Source organism: Rhinoderma darwinii, chromosome 1 (genome assembly GCF_050947455.1).
Source record: "Rhinoderma darwinii isolate aRhiDar2 chromosome 1, aRhiDar2.hap1, whole genome shotgun sequence".
NCBI classification, from domain to species: Eukaryota; Metazoa; Chordata; class Amphibia; order Anura; family Rhinodermatidae; genus Rhinoderma; species Rhinoderma darwinii.
Window position 1 is genome coordinate 118767710 of NC_134687.1, and position 23071 is coordinate 118790780.

Consider the following 23071-nt stretch of genomic DNA (forward strand, 5'->3'; position numbering starts at 1 on the left):
ATATATCAGGCATATCCTCACATTTTATTTATTAATAGTGTTTTTTAAACCACCTACAAAGCAAAACTGCAATCTTTTGATCGTTCAAGTAGCGGTAAATATCATCAGTGCCAAGAGATCTTAAAACTAGACTTCATCAAATAAGAATAACAAAGCATATATATAGAACAGGGTCGACAGCAGCATTTACTACATACTATACATGTATTAGAATGATGAATAAACAAAAAGATTCCAGTGGGCCATTGTACATCTTTCCAACATATAAATAATACTCTTATTTTCCAATAATAGTACATACAAACTGTATAAAGAAAGTTTTTTTTTTTCTGTTTAACCAGGAATTAGCAGCACCCACACAAAAGCATTCATAGTAACCGAACATTTCCATTTCTTTGTTTCTCTAAGCAAATTGAGTATGCAGTCACTTCAATATTTTCCATTGTTCGTTGTCTTTCTCTGTCTCATTATTAAAAAAATGTATCTCAAATAAAATGAGTGATTAAAGCAATCTATTGTCAACATACAGTGTGCCGAGGAAGAGGAACTGATAGCAATAAGGAACTGCGGCCATGCGGCAGGGATATGTTTAACCCCTTAAGGACATGGCCAATCTTCATTTTTTTTCATTTTCATTTTTTCCTCCCGGCATTCCAAAAATAACTTTATTTTTTCGTCGACATGGCCATATGAGGGCTAGTTTTTTGTAGGACAAGATGTCGTTTTTCATAGCACCATTTATTGTACCTCATAATGTACTGGGAAACTGAAAAATGATTATTTGTGGAGTGAAATTGGCAAAAAAACAGCCATTTTATGGGGGTTTTCTTTTTACGGCATCCATCAGGCGGTAAAAACGACATGTTCACCTTATTCTGCAAGTTGATATGATTACAGGGATACCAAATTTAGATATTTCTTTTATGTTTTACCAATTTTTGTAAAAAAAAAATTTGCTAAAAAAATATCATTGTTTTGTGTCGCCATATTCTGGCGGCAATACCAGTTACGTTAACTCTTCTTTTTTTTAACATTGCTTTAGGGAAAAAATGTGAAAAGGGGGTTGTTTAGAACTTTTAATTTTTATTTTATTTTGGAACATTAAAAAAACCTTTAGTTAACGGTCTTTTATTAGGATTCGAACCAGCTATCGCTTGCATGATATACTTAAATACTAATGTATTGCAGTATATCACTATGCTGACAGTCTCCTTTGAAGCCCTTCAAAGAAGTACTAAGATGGAAGACCTAGGGGCCTTCATTAGGCCCCCAGGCTGACATGACGACCATCGGCACCCCGCGATCAAGTCGCAGGGGGGGGGCAATGGCATGTCGGAAAGGGGCGTCCCCCTGATTCTGAAGATTTAAGTGCTGCGGTCGCAATTGACGGGGTTAAACAAGCAGAATTAAAGTGATCTTTGATCCCGCCATTGCAGTAAGGTGTTGACTGTATTACACAGCCGTCACCCGCTAAGTATGGAGTGAGCTCAGCCCGTGACCCTGCTCTATACTTGCCCTTAACGGCTGCCGCGTACATGTACGTGGTATGTCGCTAAGAGGTTATAAGACTCATCACTATCAGCACAACTGGTTGCAAGATAAATAAATAGAAAAAGCCACAAATCTTCAGGCTGATGAAGTTTTTTTAAACATAAGTTTTGTCGTTCTTTGTAAGTGATCAGAAAAAAGTATTTGTTTTTACATCCCACATTTCAAGATCTGTAACTTGTTTATTTTTCTGTTGATGTGATCATATGTGGGCTTGTTTTTTTACAGGACAAAGTGTAATTTTCATTGGTACTTTTTTGGGGTACATGGGACTTATTGATTAGTCTTTATTTGTTTGTGTTTTTGGGGGGGGATGGAAAAAAAAAAGTTTTGATGTTGTTTTTCAAAAAAATGTTGTACGCCGTTCACCCGTTTAATCGATGTGTTAACTTCATTGTTATAGTCGTTACCATCGCGGCGATACCATATGCGTGTAATTTTTACACTTTTACTAAATAAAACCACTTTTTATGGAAAGAAAAGTGATTTTATTTTTACAGTAATCTTATTTTTTTTTCCACAAACTTTAACTGTTTTTAAATTTTTTTCTTAGTCCCACTAGGGGACTTCACTATGCAATCTTCTGATCGCAGATGTAATGCTTTAGTATACTTAGTATACCAAAACAATATTGCATGCAACTGCATGGCCTAGTAGGCAGTTACTGATGGCAGACCTGGGGCCTTTATTAGGCCTCTGGCTGCCATAGAAACCCATCGGCGCCCGGCAATCACGTCACGGGTGTACGAATGGGATGACAGAGGGAGCTTCCTGACAGAGGGAGCATTTTATTGCAGAAATTTCTGTGACTGAAAATCAGTTCCATTGATCTCAATGGAACTTGCAGAAATCCATACACAACTTCTGGTGGTGTTCAGGGGTGCTGCACGCCCCCTCTGCATTACCAGTGAAAAAGAAATGCGAGTCAGTGTCTCCACGAAACAAAAGCACCACTGGTTGGAGATTCCCACTGACTTACAGGACTCTCCCCTCCCCACATTTCCTTTCCATAGGGACTGTGGAAGTAGTAAGAATCACCCTGAACTCCAGTTCAGGGGAACTGTACAAGGACTGCTCTGCACCCAGTGTCCTAACTGCTGATAGGTATCCGTAAAATGCCTGTATGTAAACTGCCACTGTTTCATTAACTGTATTATCTTTAGGATCATATACTGTCTATTGCAGGGGTGAGCAACCTGTGGCACTGGTGCCACAGCAGACACGTGGGGCATGTTTTGCTGGCTTCGGTGTCCAGCATCATTGTGTGCTTGGCGGCGCTGAACACAGAGAGAGAGCGGTGCTTCATTATGTGCTTGGTCGGAGCTGATCATCAGGTGAGAGAGCAGTGCTTCATTATGTTCTTGGCAGCGCTGATCATCAGGTGAGAGAGCAGTGCTTCATTGTGTTTGTCGCTGCTGAAAAGTTGGCAAGCACACAATATAGCACAGCTTTCTCTACTGCTGTTCAGCATCGCCAAGCGCATCATTAAGTGCTGCTCTCTCTTGGTGAACAGCGCCGCAAGGACGTAGTTCAGTAACCGCTCTATAAAAAAAATAAGTTAGCAAAAGTTGTCAGATCTTTCTCCTATGTGCACCCCCTAAGCTGCTGTTCAGGAGTCACTCTCTCTCTCTTTCTCTCCTGTGTTCTGCACCCCATCTGGTATTCAGTAACTACGGTCTCTCCTGTGTGCAGTTCCCCCTAGCTGGTGTTCAGTAGCCATAGTCTCTCTTATGTGCACCCCTCCCCCAACTGGTATTCAGTAGCCTTGTATGCATCAAAGATGGATGATCTTTGCAAAGAAAGTCAGGTACATGGGTTACACTGGAATGTAAAATGAATTAACTGATTAATTGGTTTACACTACCGTTCAAAAGTTTGGGGTCACCCAGACAATTTTGTGTTTTCCATGAAAACTCACACTTATATTTATCAAATAAGTTGCAAAATGACTAGAAAATATAGTCAAGACATTGACAAGGTTATAAATAATGATTTTTATTTGAAATAATAATTTTCTCCTTCAAACTTTGCTTTCGTCAAAGAATGCTTCCATTTGCAGCAATTACAGCATTGCAGACCTTTGGCATTCTAGCTGTTAATTTGCTGAGGTAATCAGGAGAAATTTCACCCCATGCTTCCAGAAGCCCCTGCCACAAGTTGGATTGGCTTGATGGATACTTCTTGCGTACCATACGGTCAAGCTGCTCCCACAACAGCTCTATGGGGTTGAGATCTGGTGACTGCGCTGGCCACTCCATTACAGATAGAATACCAGCTGCCTGCTTCTTCCCCAAATAGTTCTTGCATAATTTGGAGGTGTGCTTTGGGTCATTGTCCTGTTGTAGGATGAAATTGGCTCCAATCAAGCGCTGTCCACAGGGTATGGCATGGTGTTGCAAAATGGAGTGATAGCCTTCCTTATTCAAAATCCCTTTTACCTTGTACAAATCTCCCACTTTACCAGCACCAAAGCAACCCCAGACCATCACATTACCTCCACCATGCTTGACATATTGTGTCAGGCACTCTTCCAGCATCTTTTCAGTTGTTCTGCGTCTCACAAATGTTCTTCTGTGTCATCCAAACACCTCAAACTTCGATTCGAGACTCTAATGTACTTGTCTTGTTGCTCAGTTGTGCAGTGGGGCCTCCCACTTCTCTTTCTACTCTGGTTAGAGCCTGTGTGTGCTGTCCTCTGAAGGGAGTAGTACACACCGTTGTAGGAAATCTTCAGTTTCTTGGCAATTTCTCGCATGGAATAGCCTTCATTTCTAAGAACAAGAATAGACTGTCGAGTTTCACATGAAAGCTCTCTTTTTCTAGCCATTTTGAGAGTTTAATCGAACCCACAAATGTAATGCTCCAGATTCTCAACTAGCTCAAAGGAAGGTCAGTTTTATAGCTCCTCTAAACAGCGGTGCTAACATAATTGCACAAGGGGCTTCAAGTGTTTTCTAATCATCCATTAGCCTTCTAACACAGTTAGCAAATACAATGTACCATTAGAACACTGGAGTGATGGTTGCTGGAAATGGGCCTCTATACACCTATGTAGATATTGCATTAAAAACCAGACGTTTGCAACTAGAATAGTGATTTAGCACATTAACAATGTATAGAGTGTATTTCTGATTAATTTAATGTTATTTTCATTGAAAAAAACTGTGCTTTTCTTTCAAAAATAAGGACATTTCTAAGTGACCCTAAACTTTTGAACGGTATTGTATGTCACATACGTGGTAACAGTTTGTGTTATATGAGTTTCATGTTTGCAAGGCACACTGAGTATTTCATCATTGATTTTTTTTTTTTTTATCAGCACTTTATCCAAAAAAGATTGCCTACCCCTGGCCTATTGCTTTGTTTACACACAGCAAAACCAAAAAGTATTTTTTAGAAGCTAAATAGGTCTGCCATGTAATTTTTCCTTCCCAATTCAGACCAATTTTCTACGGATTACGTATTTTTCCATGATGTGCATGTTTTAGTAATAAATGCTGTTAATCTATTTTGGTCTGTTGGTCCCGATTAACCACAATTAAAATGAAAGAAGACAATAATATAATTTATTTAAAAATTTATCTGTAACATTTATGATTCCACGAAAAGAAGATTTAACAAGTTATGAGATTTATTGTATAAAGAGTTAATGCAGCAGAAGAATAGATTACACCATTCTTCCATTAATTTTGAGTTTAGTTTTTACGGCGTTCACCAGGCACTAAAAATGGCATGTGTACTTTATTCTGCAGGTCCATATGATTATGGTAATACCAAATTTATATAGTTTTTTTTATGTTTTACTACTTTTCCCCAAAAAATTGTTAAAAAACAATAATTTTGTGTCGCCAGATTCTGAGAGTCATCATTTTTTAATTTTTTTCATGCGATAGCTTATTTTTTGCGGGGTGATCTGCAGTTTTTATTAGTACCATTTTGGGTACATACAACTTTTTGATCACTTTTTAATAAATTTTTTTGGTAGGTGAGGTGACCAAAAAACAGCAATTTAAAGGTTTTTCCTTTTTTATGTCATTTACCGTGTGGGAAAATTTGCATATTTTAATAGTGTGGACTGTTAGGGTATGTGCACACGACAACGCCAAATACGTCTGAAATTACGAAGCTGTTTTCAGGAGAAAACAGCTCCTGAATTTCAGACGTTTTTACAAGTGCACAAGTTTTTCGCGGAGTCTTTTTACGATGTAATTGGAGCTGGTTTTCATTGGAGTCAATGAAAAACGGCTCCAATTATGTCCCAAGAAGTCTCCTGCACTTTAATTTTACGTGCCGTCTTTTGACAGCGTCGCGTAAAATGACAGCTCATCTGCACAGAACATCGTAAGACCTATTGCAAGCAATGGGCAGATGTTTGCCGACATATTGGAGCCGTCTTTTCAGGCGTAATTCGAGGCGTAAAACGCCTCCATTACGTCTGAAAAGAGGTCCTGTGCACATGCCCTAATGGACGCTACTTTATTGAAAAAATTGGAAAATGCTTTTTTTTTTAACTTTAACTTTTTTTTAAATTGTATAGTGTTCAAAACTTGAAATTTATTTTACATTTTCTTTAGTCCCCCTAGGGTCCTTGAACGCATGATCGTTAGATCGCTGCTACCATACAATGCAATGCTTATGTATTGCAGTATATAGTACTATTAACAGGCTTCTATTAGGCCCTGCCTCATGTAAAGTTCTATTCAAATTAGCGTTTTCACTGTTATTTTCTTCTGCTGTGTTTAAAGAAAATAAAAAATAATGGTTTCTATAAATGTTACTATTGATTTCAGATTTCAAAGGAATTATTCTTTTCTTTTTTAATCTAATTTTTATTGAACAGGAAGTACACATACTAAACAAAATATATAAAGGCATTATACTGTATAAGCACATACTAAAATAACCTTAACTTAGGGCTCAAAACAATCCGACCTGTTCCTTTTTTCAACCCCAAAGACCTATACCCTTTGTATAAATGTGTCTTCCCAATTTTATCTGATAACCATAAAGTAACTCTTTCACACACAATATAAACAGGCAGGGCCACCATCAGGGCAGTACTACTGGTACTGCTGTCAGGAGCCCGGCCACAATGATGAAAACTAGGGGCCCGCTTCTCAGCTACTTTTAACATTTGAATGAGGTCGCCAGCCTTAGTTAGCTGGAGAAAGGAACGGACCCTGCAATATAATTTAATGTATATAATCAGGGGCGTAACTAGGAAAGACTGGGGCCCATAGCGAACTTTTGACTGACCCCCCTAGGTGCCAAACACAGCCCCCCTTATAGATAGTGCCCCCTGTATATTGTGCCATACAGCCCCCCTGTAGACAGTGCTATACAGCCCCCCTGTAGACAGTTTCACACCCCACCTCCGCCTTGTAGATAGTGCTATACAGCCCCCACTGTAGATATCACCATGAAGCCGCCCTGTATATAGCGCCATACAGCACCCCCTGTATATAGTGCCACACAGCCCCCTCCCTTGTATATAGTGCCACAAAGCCCCCCTTAGTAGATAGTGCCACACAGCCCCCCCTTAGTAGATAGTGGCACACACAGACCTCTGTAGATTGCGCAAAATAGCCCCCTGTTGATAGCACCACAGCCCTCCCCTTGTAAATAGTGCCATACAGACAGTTCTTTTATACCATGCATTCACACCCTTGCACTACACTAATACTGACACCCATTTATCGCACACTTGTGAGCACTTAGTTTGCCACTCCCTCAAGACTAGTGGGAGTGGCTATCACTGTTTCATGCACTCTCCTTCTGAAGCATTTTTGACCTGTCTGCGTCCTGCTGGGAACGGGTTTTCATCTACCCACTTAGTAAGTTTGGCCTTTTCTGTGTTTTTGAAGTTTATCTATGTCCCATTTTTTCTGCTGATGTTTTCCCCTAATATATAGTCTAGTACACCCCTGTCATGCGCGGTGAAGTGATGAAGCCAGGCAGAGTTCACCTCGCTGCATGGTGCAGTGTATTATTGCCGGTCAGTGTAAAACTGACAGGCACCTGCTAGGTCATGCCTCTGGCATGGTCTAATAGGCAATTAGTAAAGGCAGACCTGGAGGCCTTTGTTAGGGCCCCAGGCTGCCATAGAACCCATCAGCACGCGGGGATGCCAGTGGGATGAGAGAGGGATCCCCCTCCCTATAAAATCACTCAGATGCGGCGCTCGCTATTAAGCGCCACATCTGAGGGGTTAAATATGATCGGAGACCACTGCTAGTGGTCTCTGATCATTGCCCTGAAGCCCGAGGCTGTTACTAACAGCCCGGGCTTCAGCAGCACCCCGCACGATGGGGAAAAAGTTCTTCTGAAGTGCCGATGTGAAAAAGCGGCGCTTCAGAAGAACTACCCTAAACGGCCGACGTAAAAACACTATACACTGGTCGTTAAGGGGTAAAAAATCATATTCATTGTTTTATATGCGACATTCCATTACAATGTTGCATACACATGTACACAATAAAAAAATAAATACCCAGTTCTCATCATCCTCAACCCTTCCCCCCATTCTCAAGCGACTAATAATAAGAAATAATAAGAAATTACAATACATTTCCTAACTCCCTTTAACTCAAACTCCAGTGGTTCATCCACATCTTCCAGAAATGCCCAAATTTATCCAGGTTTACTTTCTTTCTATGCCGGTATAAATCATAATGCACGATGTAATTTACTTCTTTCCACATCTTAGGGTATGTTCCAATGGGTCGAATATGCTGCAGGTTTTCCACAACGGGAAATCTGCAGCGTAATTTTTAGAAATCCGCAGGTAAATCAGTCACAATTTTTTCTGCGCATATAGATGAGAAAATGCAATGTAGATGCGGTTTTTACTGCGGAGTACTAGCAGAATAATTGTTAAAACCACAACAAAACACAGATTGTGATTTTCACAACAAATTTTATGCTCCCTATACAAGTCTATGGGAAAAGAATGCAGTACTGCATCTTCGCTCAAAATCTGCAGCATAAATTGACATGCTACAGATTAAGTAGTTGAATTTCTACACAAATTATATGCAGATTTTAGCCGCAACATGGGGATGAGATTTGTTAAAATCTCATCTACTTTGCTGCTACTGTAAATGCTGCAGATTTTTGGTAAATTAAAATCTGCAGCATATCTGGCCAATGGAAACCTTGCTATAAACAGTTGTTTATAAATTGATTCTTCACTATCAATTATTTTTTCTTTCTGACCTTTAGGGTCGGCAAAGATACGTATTTTTACCATAAATTTCACCCATCTTTTGCAGTATATTTTGCCATAAAACATCCCCATCACGTGTGAATTATCAGTGTCTTCCATCTCAAACTTTGGACACTTAGATGAAATTTAAATCCATAGGAATTTTAATTTCTTGCTTTATAATACAGCCTATGGGTTATAAAGAAGTGCTTCACCCTGTATGATGATTATTTTTTAAACTTTCTTTATTTACATTAACATTATTTAAAAAAAGCTTCATTTTCTGTCCCTATCTTCTTTTTCCCCAAAGGGTTTTACTTTTAAATCTATCTTTATTACCCTATACCTTCAATATTTGTTGATATACTTTAGGAGCAATTTTGTTCCCCTCTATACAAGCTAAGTATTCGCTCTAGTATTTATACTCGGTCTACTACAAACAACCTTTTTTCTTTTGTGTATATTTCTAAATTTTTAATTTGTAAATATTTATTATAATCAAAACGTGTTCCACGCACATATTTCACATAATGCATCCCCTTATCTACCTAGCATTTTGCATTGTTATTTTAACAAATATTTTTAATTTTACATTATAAAAAAGGTGTAAACTCCCTTTTATACCCAATATTTGCTTAAAGTTAATCCATACCTTGATTATTAAGACGATAATTCTTGATTCTTTGCTTTTTACTTTGTTTGACTCAAGTAGGGAAAGAACACAATCACATAGACCTTAACCCTTTCATGACCAAGGGTCGTTGATGCCCTTGTGTCCATGTCAAATTTTAAATTTTTTGATATGCATTTAATATATTTGCAACCGCTTTGAATAATTACTTTGTCTTTTACAAGACTTATGAGGCTTTCATTTTCTATAGTTTAATTAATTCCATGTTTTTAATTTTTATTATGAGCAGACAAATAACAAAAAAAAATTGAAAATACACACTTTTTTTATAATTTTTAGATATATTTATCTATATCATATATATATATATATATATATATATATATATATATATATATATATATATATATATACACTGTTGCAGCTCTGTAACAATTAGTCTTCTTTCTTCATCATCCTGGATCACTGTCAGGAGAGAGTGAAGAGGGATATAAGGCTATATTCACATGACGTGAAAAAAAAGGGCAGTTAACAACGGATCAACTGTAAGGGTATGTTCACACGCAAACTCAAAAATGTCTTAAAATACAGAGCTGCTTTCAAGGGAAAACAGCTCCTGATTTTCAGACATTTTTTAAGCCCCTCGTGATTTTCGCTGCGTTTTTTATGGCCGTTTTTGGAGCTGTTTTCAATAGAGTCAATGAAAAACGGCTCCAAAAACGTCCCAAAAAGTGACCTGCACTTCTTTTTCAAAATGGCCATGTAAAAAAAACGGCCCATCGGAGCAGAACGCCGTTTTTCCCATTGCAATCAATGGGCAGATGTTTGGAGGCATTCTGCTTCTGACTTTTCGGCCGTTTACGGCTGAAAATAGGCCGTGTGAACATACCCTCAGATTTCCATGACTGTTTTGCATCAGTGTGCCTCAAAATTTCAATCGATTTCCCGGCCGTCTGACCATTTTTAATCGCCATTTGCCATCTGTTTTTGATGGCAGTTAAAAAAAATGGATGAATTTTAGTTGTTAGGATTTTTTTGTACCAACCCCTGAAAACACCACAGTGCCCATGTAGATAGTGCTGCAATACCCCTGTAGATAGTGCCATATTGCACACTGTCGATAGTGCCTGTTCCACTGTAGATAGTGCCACAGTTTCCACTGTAGATAGTGCCCACATAGTGCCACAGTTCCTACTGTAGATAGTGCCCACATAGTGCCACACACAGTGCCCATGTAGATACCACCACAGTGTCCCCTGTAGGTAGTACACATATAGTCCCACAGTGCCCATGTAGGTAGCACCACACCCCCTGTAGATAGAGCCACCCCTCTGTATATACCAGCAGAAAAAAATGGAACATAGATTACTTCAAAACCACAGAAAAGGCCATACTTACTAAGTGGATGGGTGAAAACCCGTTCCCAGTAGGACGCAGCCAGGTCAAAAATGCTTCAGAAGGAGAGTGCATGAAATAGTGATAGCCACTCCCACTAGTCTTGAGGGGAGTGGCGAACTAAGTGCTCACAAGTGTGCGATAAATGAGTGTCAGTGTTAGTGTAGTGCTAGGGTGTGAATGTATGGTATAAAATAAATGTATATGTTATGGAAGTGTCAGAACTGTGTTATAATGTAATAAAAAATAAATAAGTGTGATGAATAGGGGTCAGTGCTGTGAATAGTGCATGGAGAGTCAGTACTATGTGTAATACATGGAGGAATAATGTGCCAGTCGTCAGGCATAGCATATCTAGCCAAATCACAGCCTATTTGTAACGCCCCTAGTATCAGCTAAGGCGGGCTGCTCTGCATGCCAAACCAAACACTAGCACATCATTCTCTCCCAGCACATAAGACCCGGCCGCGTCCTGAAAAAAGTGTACATAATAAAAATATTCATAAAGCATGGGGTATTAGTTGTTATTTTGGCCAAAATACGCAAAGCTCGCATCCCAACGTCAAGGGTCCCCAGTGCGTTACAAATAGGCTGTTATTTGGAAAGATATGCTATGCCTGACGACCAGCACATTATCCCTCCACGTATTACACATAGTACTGACACCCCATGCACTATTCACAGCACTGACCCCTATTCATCACACTTATCTATTTTTTATTACATTATCACACAGTTCTGACACTTTCATACATACACATTTATTTTATACCATACATTCACACCCTAGCACTACACTAACACTGACACCCATTTATCGCACACTTGTGAGGACTTAGTTCGCCACTCCCCTCAAGACTAGTGGGAGTGGCTATCACTATTTCATGCACTCGCCTTCTGAAGCATTTTTGACCTGGCTGCGTCCTGCTGGGAACGGGTTTTCACCCACCCACTTAGTAAGTATTGCCTTTTCTGTGGTTTTGAACCCCTCTGTATATAGCACCAACCCCCCTGTAGATAGCATCATCCCACCTGTAGTTAACACCATCCCCCTGTAGATAGCACCATCCCCACTTAAGATAGCACGATCCCGCTTGTAGTTAGCGCCAACCCCCTGTAGATAGCACCACCCCCTGTGGATAGCATCATCCCCTTGTAGATAGCACCACACCTCTCTGTAGATAGCACCAGACCCCCCCCCCTGTAGATAGCGCCACCTAAGCTCCCTTTAGGAGGGGAATCCACGTTCAGAGCGCTTTGGCTGGGGATTCCACTGCTAGTGGGAGCCCCTGACGTCTCTGTCCATATATGTATCAATGGAAGCTGATCATAGAAGTTTTTGTCGTTGTCCCCTGTGCAAAACTAGTGTGGTACAGGAACTGCTGAAGCCTGGGATGGGTGGCACATAGATCTCCATAGACTCAAGTAGAGAAAGTGTGTCACCGAGCCTGATACACACCGCTGCTAAGCAACCATCCCAGTCTGATATATAGAGATAGAAGCAGCAAGAAAAATAACAGACGAGACACTGACACATGGAATAGCATAATGGTACACATGGGAAAAGTTTAGTTTTGGCCAGAGTGTCCCTTTGAATACATTTGATAAATTAGCAACAAATAGGGGGTAGATAGCAGGGAGTATGACTGCAGGTTCAGACTATAGAAAGTTTTTTTGCAGTCTATAATGATGGAGATTCTTAGAACTACATAGGAGGAGATTTTTAATCTATAATATTTGAAAATTTGCTTCATTTTAGATGCATTGGAGCAATAAAACAAAATTGGTTGCAAAGAGGTACATAGCCTATAATTTAAGACTATTAAAAACATATTGGTGATTTCCCATGACCTTTGGTAATCTGCTACAAATTTTTTGGAAAGGTAAATGTCCGGAACAATGAAAGATGGTTTCGAATTATAGAAAAACATAAATGGCTTACTGGAAAATACAACGGTGGGCAAATATGAAGTGCAATGACACTTGCATGTAAAAAGAGCTAAGAGACTAAACTTTCCTTTTAAGGGAACAGCATGGAAAGTATATATTACAATCACATTTCAACACACATAACATAACTTTTCCACTTTAGCTGAGTGAGAAAGAACTTTTATACTTACATTAAATGTCATATGAGGTTTAAATGAAATGTCTCACACTAGGTGAGAATTTCAAGTGGTGTCCATTAACATTCTTTGTGCAGACAAGTCTGTGTTGCATTCAAACTTATCTCATAAACTATAGTGTAATAAACTAGACCACCTAAATTGAAACAAAGCAAATCTACATATTTCTGCAGTGATGTCATCTGGAAGCAATACACATATAAATAATTGTAATCTCAACCAGAGCTGGGTTAATATTGATTGCCTCCATGGACAACAATATGTAGTCCTGTTCCCTCAAAACCTAAAGCAAAATGCATAGATTTACCCAGCAATCTGACAAACATTCCAAACATACAAACATGCAAACATTATTTGCCATCTTTATATCTTTAAATATTTTTCTCAGATACGACCAGTACAGTAGTTCTGAGCTATGCTGTTTGTAAAATATTTGAAGGTTCTTTAACCCCTTCCCACCATTTCACGTAACTGTACGTGATGGGATGCGGTCTTTTCCCGCATTTCCACGTACAGTTACGTGAACGCTTTAAACTGTCGCTGCACCGGGATGTGCGGCGGCAGTTTAAAACAGACGGCTGTCCGAGACTGCCTAGCAGTTGAGGATGCCGGCCGAGGACCAATCACAGCTGTCCTCAGCCGGCGATGGCTGTGATTGGTCCATCAGTGCAGATGGACCAATCACAGCTTAGTGTGACGTTTCGAACAATTTAAACTTCCGCCGCACATCCTGACGGCGATCGCTGTGATTGGTCCATCAGTGTAGAAGACCAATCACAGCTTAGTATAATTTACTTTGACAGGTAGAACTCATTCCATTTCACGAAATACGACTGTCCAAGACAGCCTAGTAACAGGGGATGCCGGCCGAGGGCCAATCACAGCTGTCCTCAGCCGGCGATGGCTGTGATTGGTCCATCAGTGCAGATGGACCAATCACAGCTTAGTGTGACGTTTCGAACAATTTAAACTTCCGCCGCACATCCTGACGGCGATCGCTGTGATTGGTCCATCAGTGCAGAAGACCAATCACAGCTTAGTATAATTTACTTTGACAGGTAGAACTCATTCCATTTCACGAAATACGACTGTCCAAGACAGCCTAGTAACAGGGGATGCCGGCCGAGGGCCAACCACAGCTGTCCTCGGCTGGCGATCGCTGTGACTGGTCCATCAGTGCTGATGGACCAATCACAGTTTATTATGACAGTTGGAGAGGGGAGTTTAGTGTAGTCTCCGTCTCTGACCGCTTCACTTCTGTCAGGGAAGTGATCAGAGAAGGAGCTATTGCTAGTTAGAGAGTAAATTAATAATTAACTATATAAATTAACACCTGGATCACCCAGCAGCCAATCTACTGTGCCCTATACAGCTGTCCTGCACCCTATACAGGTGTCCTGTGACCTATACAGATGTCCTGTGACCTATACAGCTGTCCTGTGATCTATACAGCTGTCCTGTGCCCTATACAGGTGCCCTGTGACCTATACAGGTGTCCTGTGACCTATACAGCTGTCCTGTGCCCTATACAGGTGCCCTGTGACCTATACAGGTGTCCTGTGACCTATACAGCTGTCCTGGGACCTATACAGCTGTCCTGTGACCTATATATTGTCTCATCGCTACCGTCCTGTATTCTGCGCCTAATTGGGACATACCAAACTCCATCCACCTGCGTTTGACACCTGTTACCCGGGAGTTTTTGTAGATATATTAAAAAAAATACCTTGGTTTTCGGGAATTAGTTATTCTATAAAATAAAAAATAAAAAAACACAAAAAAAGTTTGACGTTACTTTCAACGCCAGTGACACTTTGTTACTAAGTTTACAGAAGAAAAAAAAATGACTAAGCGTCTGTATACTGCCGAAGAGGCATGTGCCATGCTCTTTGAGGACTCTGATTCTGGTAGTGGGGAAGAGGTGACATTTTTAGTGTCCTCTTCGTCTAGTGACCCATCGAACTGATGAACCACCACGTAGGCATCCAAAGGTAGGCGTCAGTAGTGCACAATCGCAGCCCATTACAGCTGACTCCAAATGGATCCCCGCAGATAATTTTGTGCCCCAGGTGCCTGAATTCACTGCGACTCCAGGCATCAATGTAGATACCGCAGGCTTCAGTGAAATTAACTATTTCCAACTGTTCTTCACTGATGACCTTGTAAATTTGATTGTGGCACAAACGAACATATATGCCCAGCAATTTATTTCCCGCAATCCAAATAGTTTTTATGCCAGGCCCCAAAAATGGACCCCCACAAACCCCACTGAAATCCGCAAGTTCTGGGGACTTCTATTGAGTATGGGCATTACCAAAAAACCCACGATACGTTCCTATTGGAACAAAGACATCCTTTATCGTTCCCCTCTTTATTTTCTTGCCATGCCCAGGGCCCGTTTTGAAATTTTATTAAGATTCATTCACTACAACAATAACGATGAGTGCCCACCCCAAAACGACCCCAATTATGATAGACTGTATAAAGTTAGGCCAGTAGTTGACCACTACAACTTAAAATTCAGTCAGGTCTATACGACCCAAAAATGCCTTGCAGTGGACGAATCCATAGTCCACTTTAAAGGCAGATTACACTTCCGCCAGTACCTGCCCAATAAAAGGGCTAGGTATGGCGTGAAGCTGTATAAGGCCTGCGAAAGTGTGTCTGGGTATACACTGCGCTTTCGTGTATATGAAGGGAAGGATTCAAAGATCGAGCCACCAAACTGTCCCCCTGTCCTGGGAATAAGTGGGAGGATAGTATGGTATTTGCTCCACCCCATACTAGACCAAGGATACCACGTGTATGTGGACAATTTTTACAATAGCGTCCCCCTCCTGAAGTGCCTTTCTGCTAGGGGCACACTAGCATGTGGCACAATACGGCAAAATCAAAAGGGTCTCCCCAAGTCTTTTATAGAGCAGACACTGCGCCGTGGGGAAAGCAGGGCTGTTTGCTCCGAAAATTTGATGCTTGTCAAATATAAAGACAAGCGTGATGTCTTTATTTTGACCACACTGCATGCTGATCGATCCACCGCAGTTCCAGTCAGAGGAGCCACAGAGCAGACCACCAAGCCTGTGTGCATCCAGGACTATAACCAATTCATGGGAGGGGTGGATCTTTTGGACCAGGTACTGCAGCCCTACTGTGCCCTAAGAAAATCTAAGGTGTGGTATAAAAAATTGGCGGTATACCTCACCCAAGTGGCTCTCTATAACACCTTTGTTCTCTACAGAACCGCAGACAATACGGAGACTTTCCTGGGATTCCAAGACAAAATTATATTTAAAAAATGATTTTTGGAGACCAGGAAGCAGAGGGCAGCAGTGAAGGTAGCAGCACTTCTGGGATCTCCAGAATAATACATGCCCAGCATTTCCCGGGAGTACTTCCCCCCACAGAAAAAAAACAAAAACCCCAGAAAAGGTGTTTAGTTTGCTCAAGCAGAGGGATTAGGAAAGACACCACTCACCACTGTATGACCCGTCCCTCTAAACCAGGCCTCTGCATCAGAGAATGCTTCAGTTTTTATCACACCTCTGTTGATATTCATTAAATATAATTTTTACTACTCCAATAACATCACATCCATTCCATTTATTTCTTAAATACCCCCTGGGCATTTATTTTCCAAATTAATTTGATATCTCAATAATACCACACCCACCTCCCCCCCCCCAAAAAAAAAAATACAAATTCCCATTATACCCCTAGATGAATACTGTGCTTTGAATTGTGCAATTTTATTAAATGAGGCATTTCTTGAACTTACTTTATGTTCTGGAGCCTCTGCAAACATAAGGTGGGCCTTCCCTTCTGAGCCCTACAATGTGCCAAGGCAGCAGTTAATGGCCACATATGGGGTATTGGCCTTATCCGGAGAAATTGCTCAACAAATTTTGGGGTGCTTTTTTTAATTTTTTTATTACCATTGTATAAAAGAAAAATTTGAGGATAAAGCAGGATAAGCTTTATTGGAGAAAATTAAATTATGCATTTTCACGGCCCAGTGTTTACAACTTCTAAGAAGCACCTTTCGAGTCAAAATGCTCACTACACCACTAAATGTAGTTTACAAAATGGGGTCACTTCCTGGGGGTTTCCACTGTACTTGTACCTCAGTAGCTCTGCAAACGCGACATGGCACCCGAAAACCATTCCAGACAAATCTGAGCTTCAAATAGCGCTACTTCTCTTCTGAACCCTGTCGTGGGTCCAAACAGCAATTTAATACCACACATGGGGTATTCCCGTAATCGGGTGACGTTGCTTTACAAATTTTGGGGTTCTTTTTCTCCTTTATTCCTAGTAAAAATTAAATATTTCTACATTTTCTCAGAAAAAAAGTTGATTTTCATATTCACGGCCGAATTCCACTAAATTCTGCAAAAAACCTGTGGGGTCAAAATGCTAACTATACCACTAGGAAAATTCCTTGAGGGGTGTAGTTTCCAAAATGGGGGCACTTTTGGGGGGTTTCCACTGTTTTGGTCCCTCCAGGACGTTGCAAACATGACATGGCACCGAAAATCATTCCAGCAAAATTTGTGCTCCAAAATCCAAATGCCGCTGTTTCCCTTCTGAGCCCTGCCGTGGGTCCAAACAGCAGTTTATTACCACATATGAGGTATTCCCGTAATCGGGAGAAGTTGCTTTACAAACTTTGGGGTTCTTTTTCTCCTTTATTCCTAGTAAAAATTAAACATTTCTACGTTTTCTCCGAAAAAAAGTCGATTTTCATATTCATGGCCGAATCCCACTAAATTCTGCAAAAAACCTGTGGGGTCAAAATGCTAACTATACCACTATGAAAATTCCTTGAGGGGTGTAGTTTCCAAAATGGGGGCACTTTTGGGGGGTTTCCACTGTTTTGGTCCCTCCAGGACGTTGCAAACATGACATGGCACCAAAAATCATTCCAGCAAAATTTGTGCTCCAAAATCCAAATGCCGCTGTTTCCCTTCTGAGCCCTGCCGTGGGTCCAAACAGCAGTTTATTACCACATATGGAGTATTGCCGTAATCGTGAGAAAGTGCTTTATAAACGCTGGGGTTCTTTTTTTCCTTTATTCCTTGGAAAAATGAAAAAATTCTATGTTTTTTCAGAAAAAAGGTGGATTTTAAATTGTACAGACTTTTTCCAATAAATTTAGCAAAAAACCTGTGGGGTTAAAATGCTAACTACACCCCTTAATAAATTCCCTGAGGGGTGTAGTTTCCAAAATGGGGTCACTTTTGGTGGCTCTCCACTGTTTTGGCACCACAAGACCTCTTCAAACCTGACATGGTGCCTAAAATATATTCTAAAAAAAGGAGGCCCCAAAATCCTCTAGGTGCTCCTTTGCTTCTGAGGTCCGTGTTTCAGTCCAATAGGACACTAGGGCCACATGTGGGATATTTCTAATAACTGTAGAATTGGGGTAATAAATATTGAGTTGCAATTCTTGGCTAAAACCTTCTGTGGTACAATTTTTTTTTATTACAAATGAATTTTGGCAAAAAATAAGTAAATTTCACATCTATTTTGCTTTAATTTCTGTGAAACGCCTAAAAGGTTAAGAAACTTTTTGAATACTGTTTTGAATACTTTGAGGGGTGCATTTTTTTAAATGGAGTGATTTATGTGGACTTTCTAATATATAAGGCCCTCAAAGCCACTTCAGAACTGAACTGGTCCCTGTAAAAATAGCCTTTTGACATTTTCTTGAAAATGTGAGAAATACCTGCTAAAGTTCTAAGCCTTGTAACGTCATAGAAAAATAAAAGGACGTTCAAAAAACGATGCAAACATAAAGTAGACATATGGGGGATGTTAACTAGTAACTATTTTGTGTGGTATTACTATCTGTCTTACAAGCAGATACATTTAAATTTAGAAAAATGCAAATTTTCACACATTTTCTCTAAATTATGGTGTTTTTCACAAATAAATACTGAATTTATCGACCAAATTTTTCACTAACGTCAAGTACAATATGTCACGAGAAAACAATCTCGGAATTGCTTGGCTAGGTGAAAGCATTCCGGAGTTATTACAACATAAAGTGACACATGTCAGATTTAAAAAAATAGGCTGTGTCCTTAAGGGGTTAAGGGATGAATTACAAAGTGATATCACAGATGCAGGGACTATAAGAGCCTGTACATACATTGTTAAAAAGTTGATTGTTAGGGTATGTGCACACACAAAACCAAAAACGTCTGAAAATACGAAACTGTTTTCAAGGGAAAACAGCTCCTGATTTTCAGACGTTTCTTTATTCAAAGTCACGTTTTTCGCGGCCGTTTTTGAAGCTGCTTTTGTATAGAGTCTATGAAAAACGGCTCCAAAAACGTCCGAAGAAGTGACATGCACTTCTTTTTCGCGGTCGTTTTATTACGCGGCCGTTTTTCAGCTGTTTACGGCCCGAAAAACGTCAGAAAATAAGCTGTGTGAATATACCCTTAATATTTAATGTTTAATGATGTTTACTAATTGTTAATGTTTAACTTTCAAATTGGACCTAGCGGGGTTCTCCCACCTTTTGTCATAATAGGATCAATAAATAAGAGTCCCAGAAGCTGAATCCCCAGTAATGTCATTTATAGTATATCCAGAAGATACACAAGGATTTGTAATTATTCCAGCTCTTTTTAATGAATTTATTGGGGATGGAATAGAAAGAATCACAAAAAACTATTTAGAATAATTAAAATGTGACAGTGAAATGTTGCAGAAAGACCTTAACCCCTTCACGACTGCCATACGGCTATATATGTTCCAACTGCCGATGCCCCGTGCAGCTGTCACATATATACATGTTGGCAGCCTGGAACAGGGTTTAATGTGTACAGGGCTGTTTCAGTGTGAGCAGCGCTTCACTTTCCTGTCTGCCGGGTCTCTCCACATGTGTTGGCACCTACCCCCCCTAGTTTCATCAAACAACCATGTGTTTGATCACAGTTAGGTAGCTTAGAAGTACAACGCTGCAAACACTGAAGCAGTGAAGCACCTTCCTGTCTGCGGGCTCTCTCCCCAATGGGGTCCCCAGGAACAGCATCACAAACGCTCTGGCCGGTGACTCCTTCTTTGGGAAAGCCCTTGACGTTACAGTCCATATATAGCCTTCTTCACTCTCCCCTCACAGCGATCCAAGCTGACGGAGAGGGAAGACTAATTGTTACAGAGCTGCAACAATGTATATGTATCAGACCTCTGACCTCCAATTGAAATTAATAAGAGGCAGAAAATACCTGCGGCACTCGTTCGGAGTGCTTTTTTGCCTGAGTATTTTGCATTATCGTCAACGGCTTAAAAAAAAACGCAAAAAAAAAAGTCAACTAACGCTGTCGATTCAAAATCTGCGTCAAAATTCCTGCAGGAATTTGAGACAGGTTTTTTCTGCCTTACAAAACCCCTAAAAGTGTACTGCTTGTTTTTTGCCATTTTCTGTCTTTCTCAAAACAATTTTTGGTAAGTGTGCACTGAGGAATTTTTTTTTTCCATGGGTGCCTCGAAAAGGTTGGGAAACTCTGTACTAGACTACAGGATCACTCCGGCCTACGCAAGGATCCCATCATCAGCGTTGTGGAGCAGCTCAGTAAGTCGTGGGAACGGGGCCTAGGTGAGTAATTTTTTTTTGTTTGGAGGGCACTGTCTACAAGGGGGAGGTGTGGGGCTGTAATGCACTGTCTACAAGGGGGAGGTGGATGGCTGTATGGCACTGTCAACAAGGGAGAGGGGGCTATGATACTGTCTACAGGGAGGAGGTGGGGGAGTATGACACTGTCTACAAGGAGGAGGTGGGGGATTATGACACCATCTACAAGTAGGAGGTGGGGGATTATGGTACTGTCTACAAGGAGGAGGTGGGGGATTATGGCACTGTCTATAGGGAGGCTGTATGGCACAATTTACAGCGGGGCAGTATCTACAAGTGGTGGCTATGTGTGTCAGCCAGGGAAGTGGGGCATTATACTGTGTGGAGGCCACTAAGCAGACATTATACTGTGTAGGGGCACTACAGGCGGCATAATACTGTGTGGGCACAACTAGAGGAGAAAATACTGTGTCCTTGAAGGGGTTATAATATATTATTAAATATTATTATTATAATACTATATGGCGGGCACTAAAAGGGAATTATATTGTGTGTGGGGCACTAAAGGGACATTATACTGTGTGGGGGCATTATACTTTTTTATGGGCCATTTTTTCTATGATTGTCTGGGAAGCCGAAAGATAAATTTGCACGGGGAGCCATCCACCCTAAGGCCGGCCCTGCTGTCAAGACACGGAACAAATTAAAATTGAAACTTGAGGAACCTCTGTCTACAAGAATGAAACAAGCAAAATATTTAAAAAACATGGAATGTATATAGAATGAAGCGTCCATATCTAACTTACTTGATATCTTCCCATATTTCTTCTCCATAGTTCCTTATCACCAGCAACTCCAAGGCATGGTTGACAAATCCATACTATAAGAAAATTAGGATTTTGGAAATATAAAAAATATATATAAATAGATAAACTATGAAACATTTATAACAGAATGTAAACACTCTACTAAGAAACAAACAACAAAGTAATAATACTAAGCTATTCTGTACTAGACAATTTTTGAAGTTCCAACTTGGAGCCACTTGTAAGGGCCATCAGCACAATACAGGAAATATCCTTAAAAGGAAAGTAAACATTCAAAAAACTTCTGACATGTCATAGTGACATGTCAGAAGTTTTGATCGGTGGGGGTTCGAGCACTGAGAGCCCTACCAACCGCTAAAATGAGCGACAGAAGCGCTTGGGTGAGCGCTGAGCCCCTTTGTTTCTGATCAGCTTTTCTCGGAAAGCCGAGCAATTGGTGTACGGGCTCAATAGAATGTCTATGAGTCAGTATACCAACTGTTCGACTTTCTGAGAAAAGCCGATCAGAAACGAAGAGGCTCAACGCTCACCCGAGCGCTCCTGCTGCTTCATTTTAGTGATCGGTGGGGTTCCCAGTGCTCGGACCCCCACCGATCAAAACTTCTGACATGTCACTATGATATGCTCAGGCGGACCTGGCGCCAGCCTGCCCACCCTCAGCACCTTGCTCCCAGTGCCAGGACTCTCACAGTTTGAAGGGAGTCTCCTCTCCTTCCTCCTTGATAGCCTTTTTTCTCTAGTGCATACCAGCTGCTTTCAGTGTCGCAGCCTGCGCAAGTTAGGTCAGATTTATCAATTTAGCGCCACCCCTAGCGTGAGGAATGTAGACACCACAGTGTATGCTTTCTCACCAAATCCACTTAAAGATGGCGTCCAAGCCGTTTCTCCCGGCGCCCACAAAAGACAGGTAAGCCACTGTTCCCTGAGCAGACCTAATGAGCTTTTCTGTCTTGAGGACCTGCCAGCTATGAAAAAATTTGACCACAGGTCCTATGCACATAACAAAGTACCACACCATGTAATAATGAAAGCATAGAAATAGAAACAAAGCGATATCACAGCATTTATCATGAATAAAGAGCAATTCACACAGAAATAAACTCAACATAACAGCAGCAGATATTGTTCCTTCTCCAATATCTGAACTAGAGGAAGGGCCACTTCACACCTATACACACCTATAGCCTTTACTCAAGTCACGTTCAGCCCACATTTTTAGTCTTACGGGCAACCATCTAAAAACATTAATAAATGATGTTATCAACAAATATCCCATATCAAAGTTTAAGACATCACCATTATATCTTGTACAAAACACTCTGGTATTTGCTGAATATTTCATAGGCACCTATTTATACCTCCCAATATTCTGACATCAGCATTATCTGCGAAATAACCACTTTACATTAAAAAAAACCCTACTGATTTTAATATGTGTACAGTTAAGTTCAGAATTATTTGGACAGTGACACAAGTTTTGGCATTTTAGCTGTTTACCAAAACATATTGAATATACAGTTATATAATCAATATGGGTTTAAAGTGCAGACTCTCAGTTTTAATTTGAGGGTATTCACATCCTAATTTGAGGAAGGGTTTAGGAATTACAGCTCTTTAATATGTAGCTACCTCATATTCAAGGGACCAAAGGTAATTGGACAATTATCTCAAAAGCTATTTAATGGGCTGCATAGGCTATTCCCTCATTAATCCATCATCAATTAAACAGGTAAAAAGTCTGGAGTTGATTCCAGGTGT

General features: G+C 40.5%; 1 protein-coding gene across 1 annotated transcript in view; it reads right to left on the reverse strand.

The window, feature by feature from the left end:
* Nucleotides 1-23071, reverse strand: part of GUCY1B1 (guanylate cyclase 1 soluble subunit beta 1) — an 82267-nt gene that overhangs the window by 54017 nt on the left and 5179 nt on the right. Inside the window, exon 2 of the mRNA XM_075860317.1 lies at nucleotides 21293-21366. Coding sequence (XP_075716432.1) covers nucleotides 21293-21366 — 74 coding nt within the window. The remainder of the gene's footprint in view (nucleotides 1-21292; nucleotides 21367-23071) is intronic.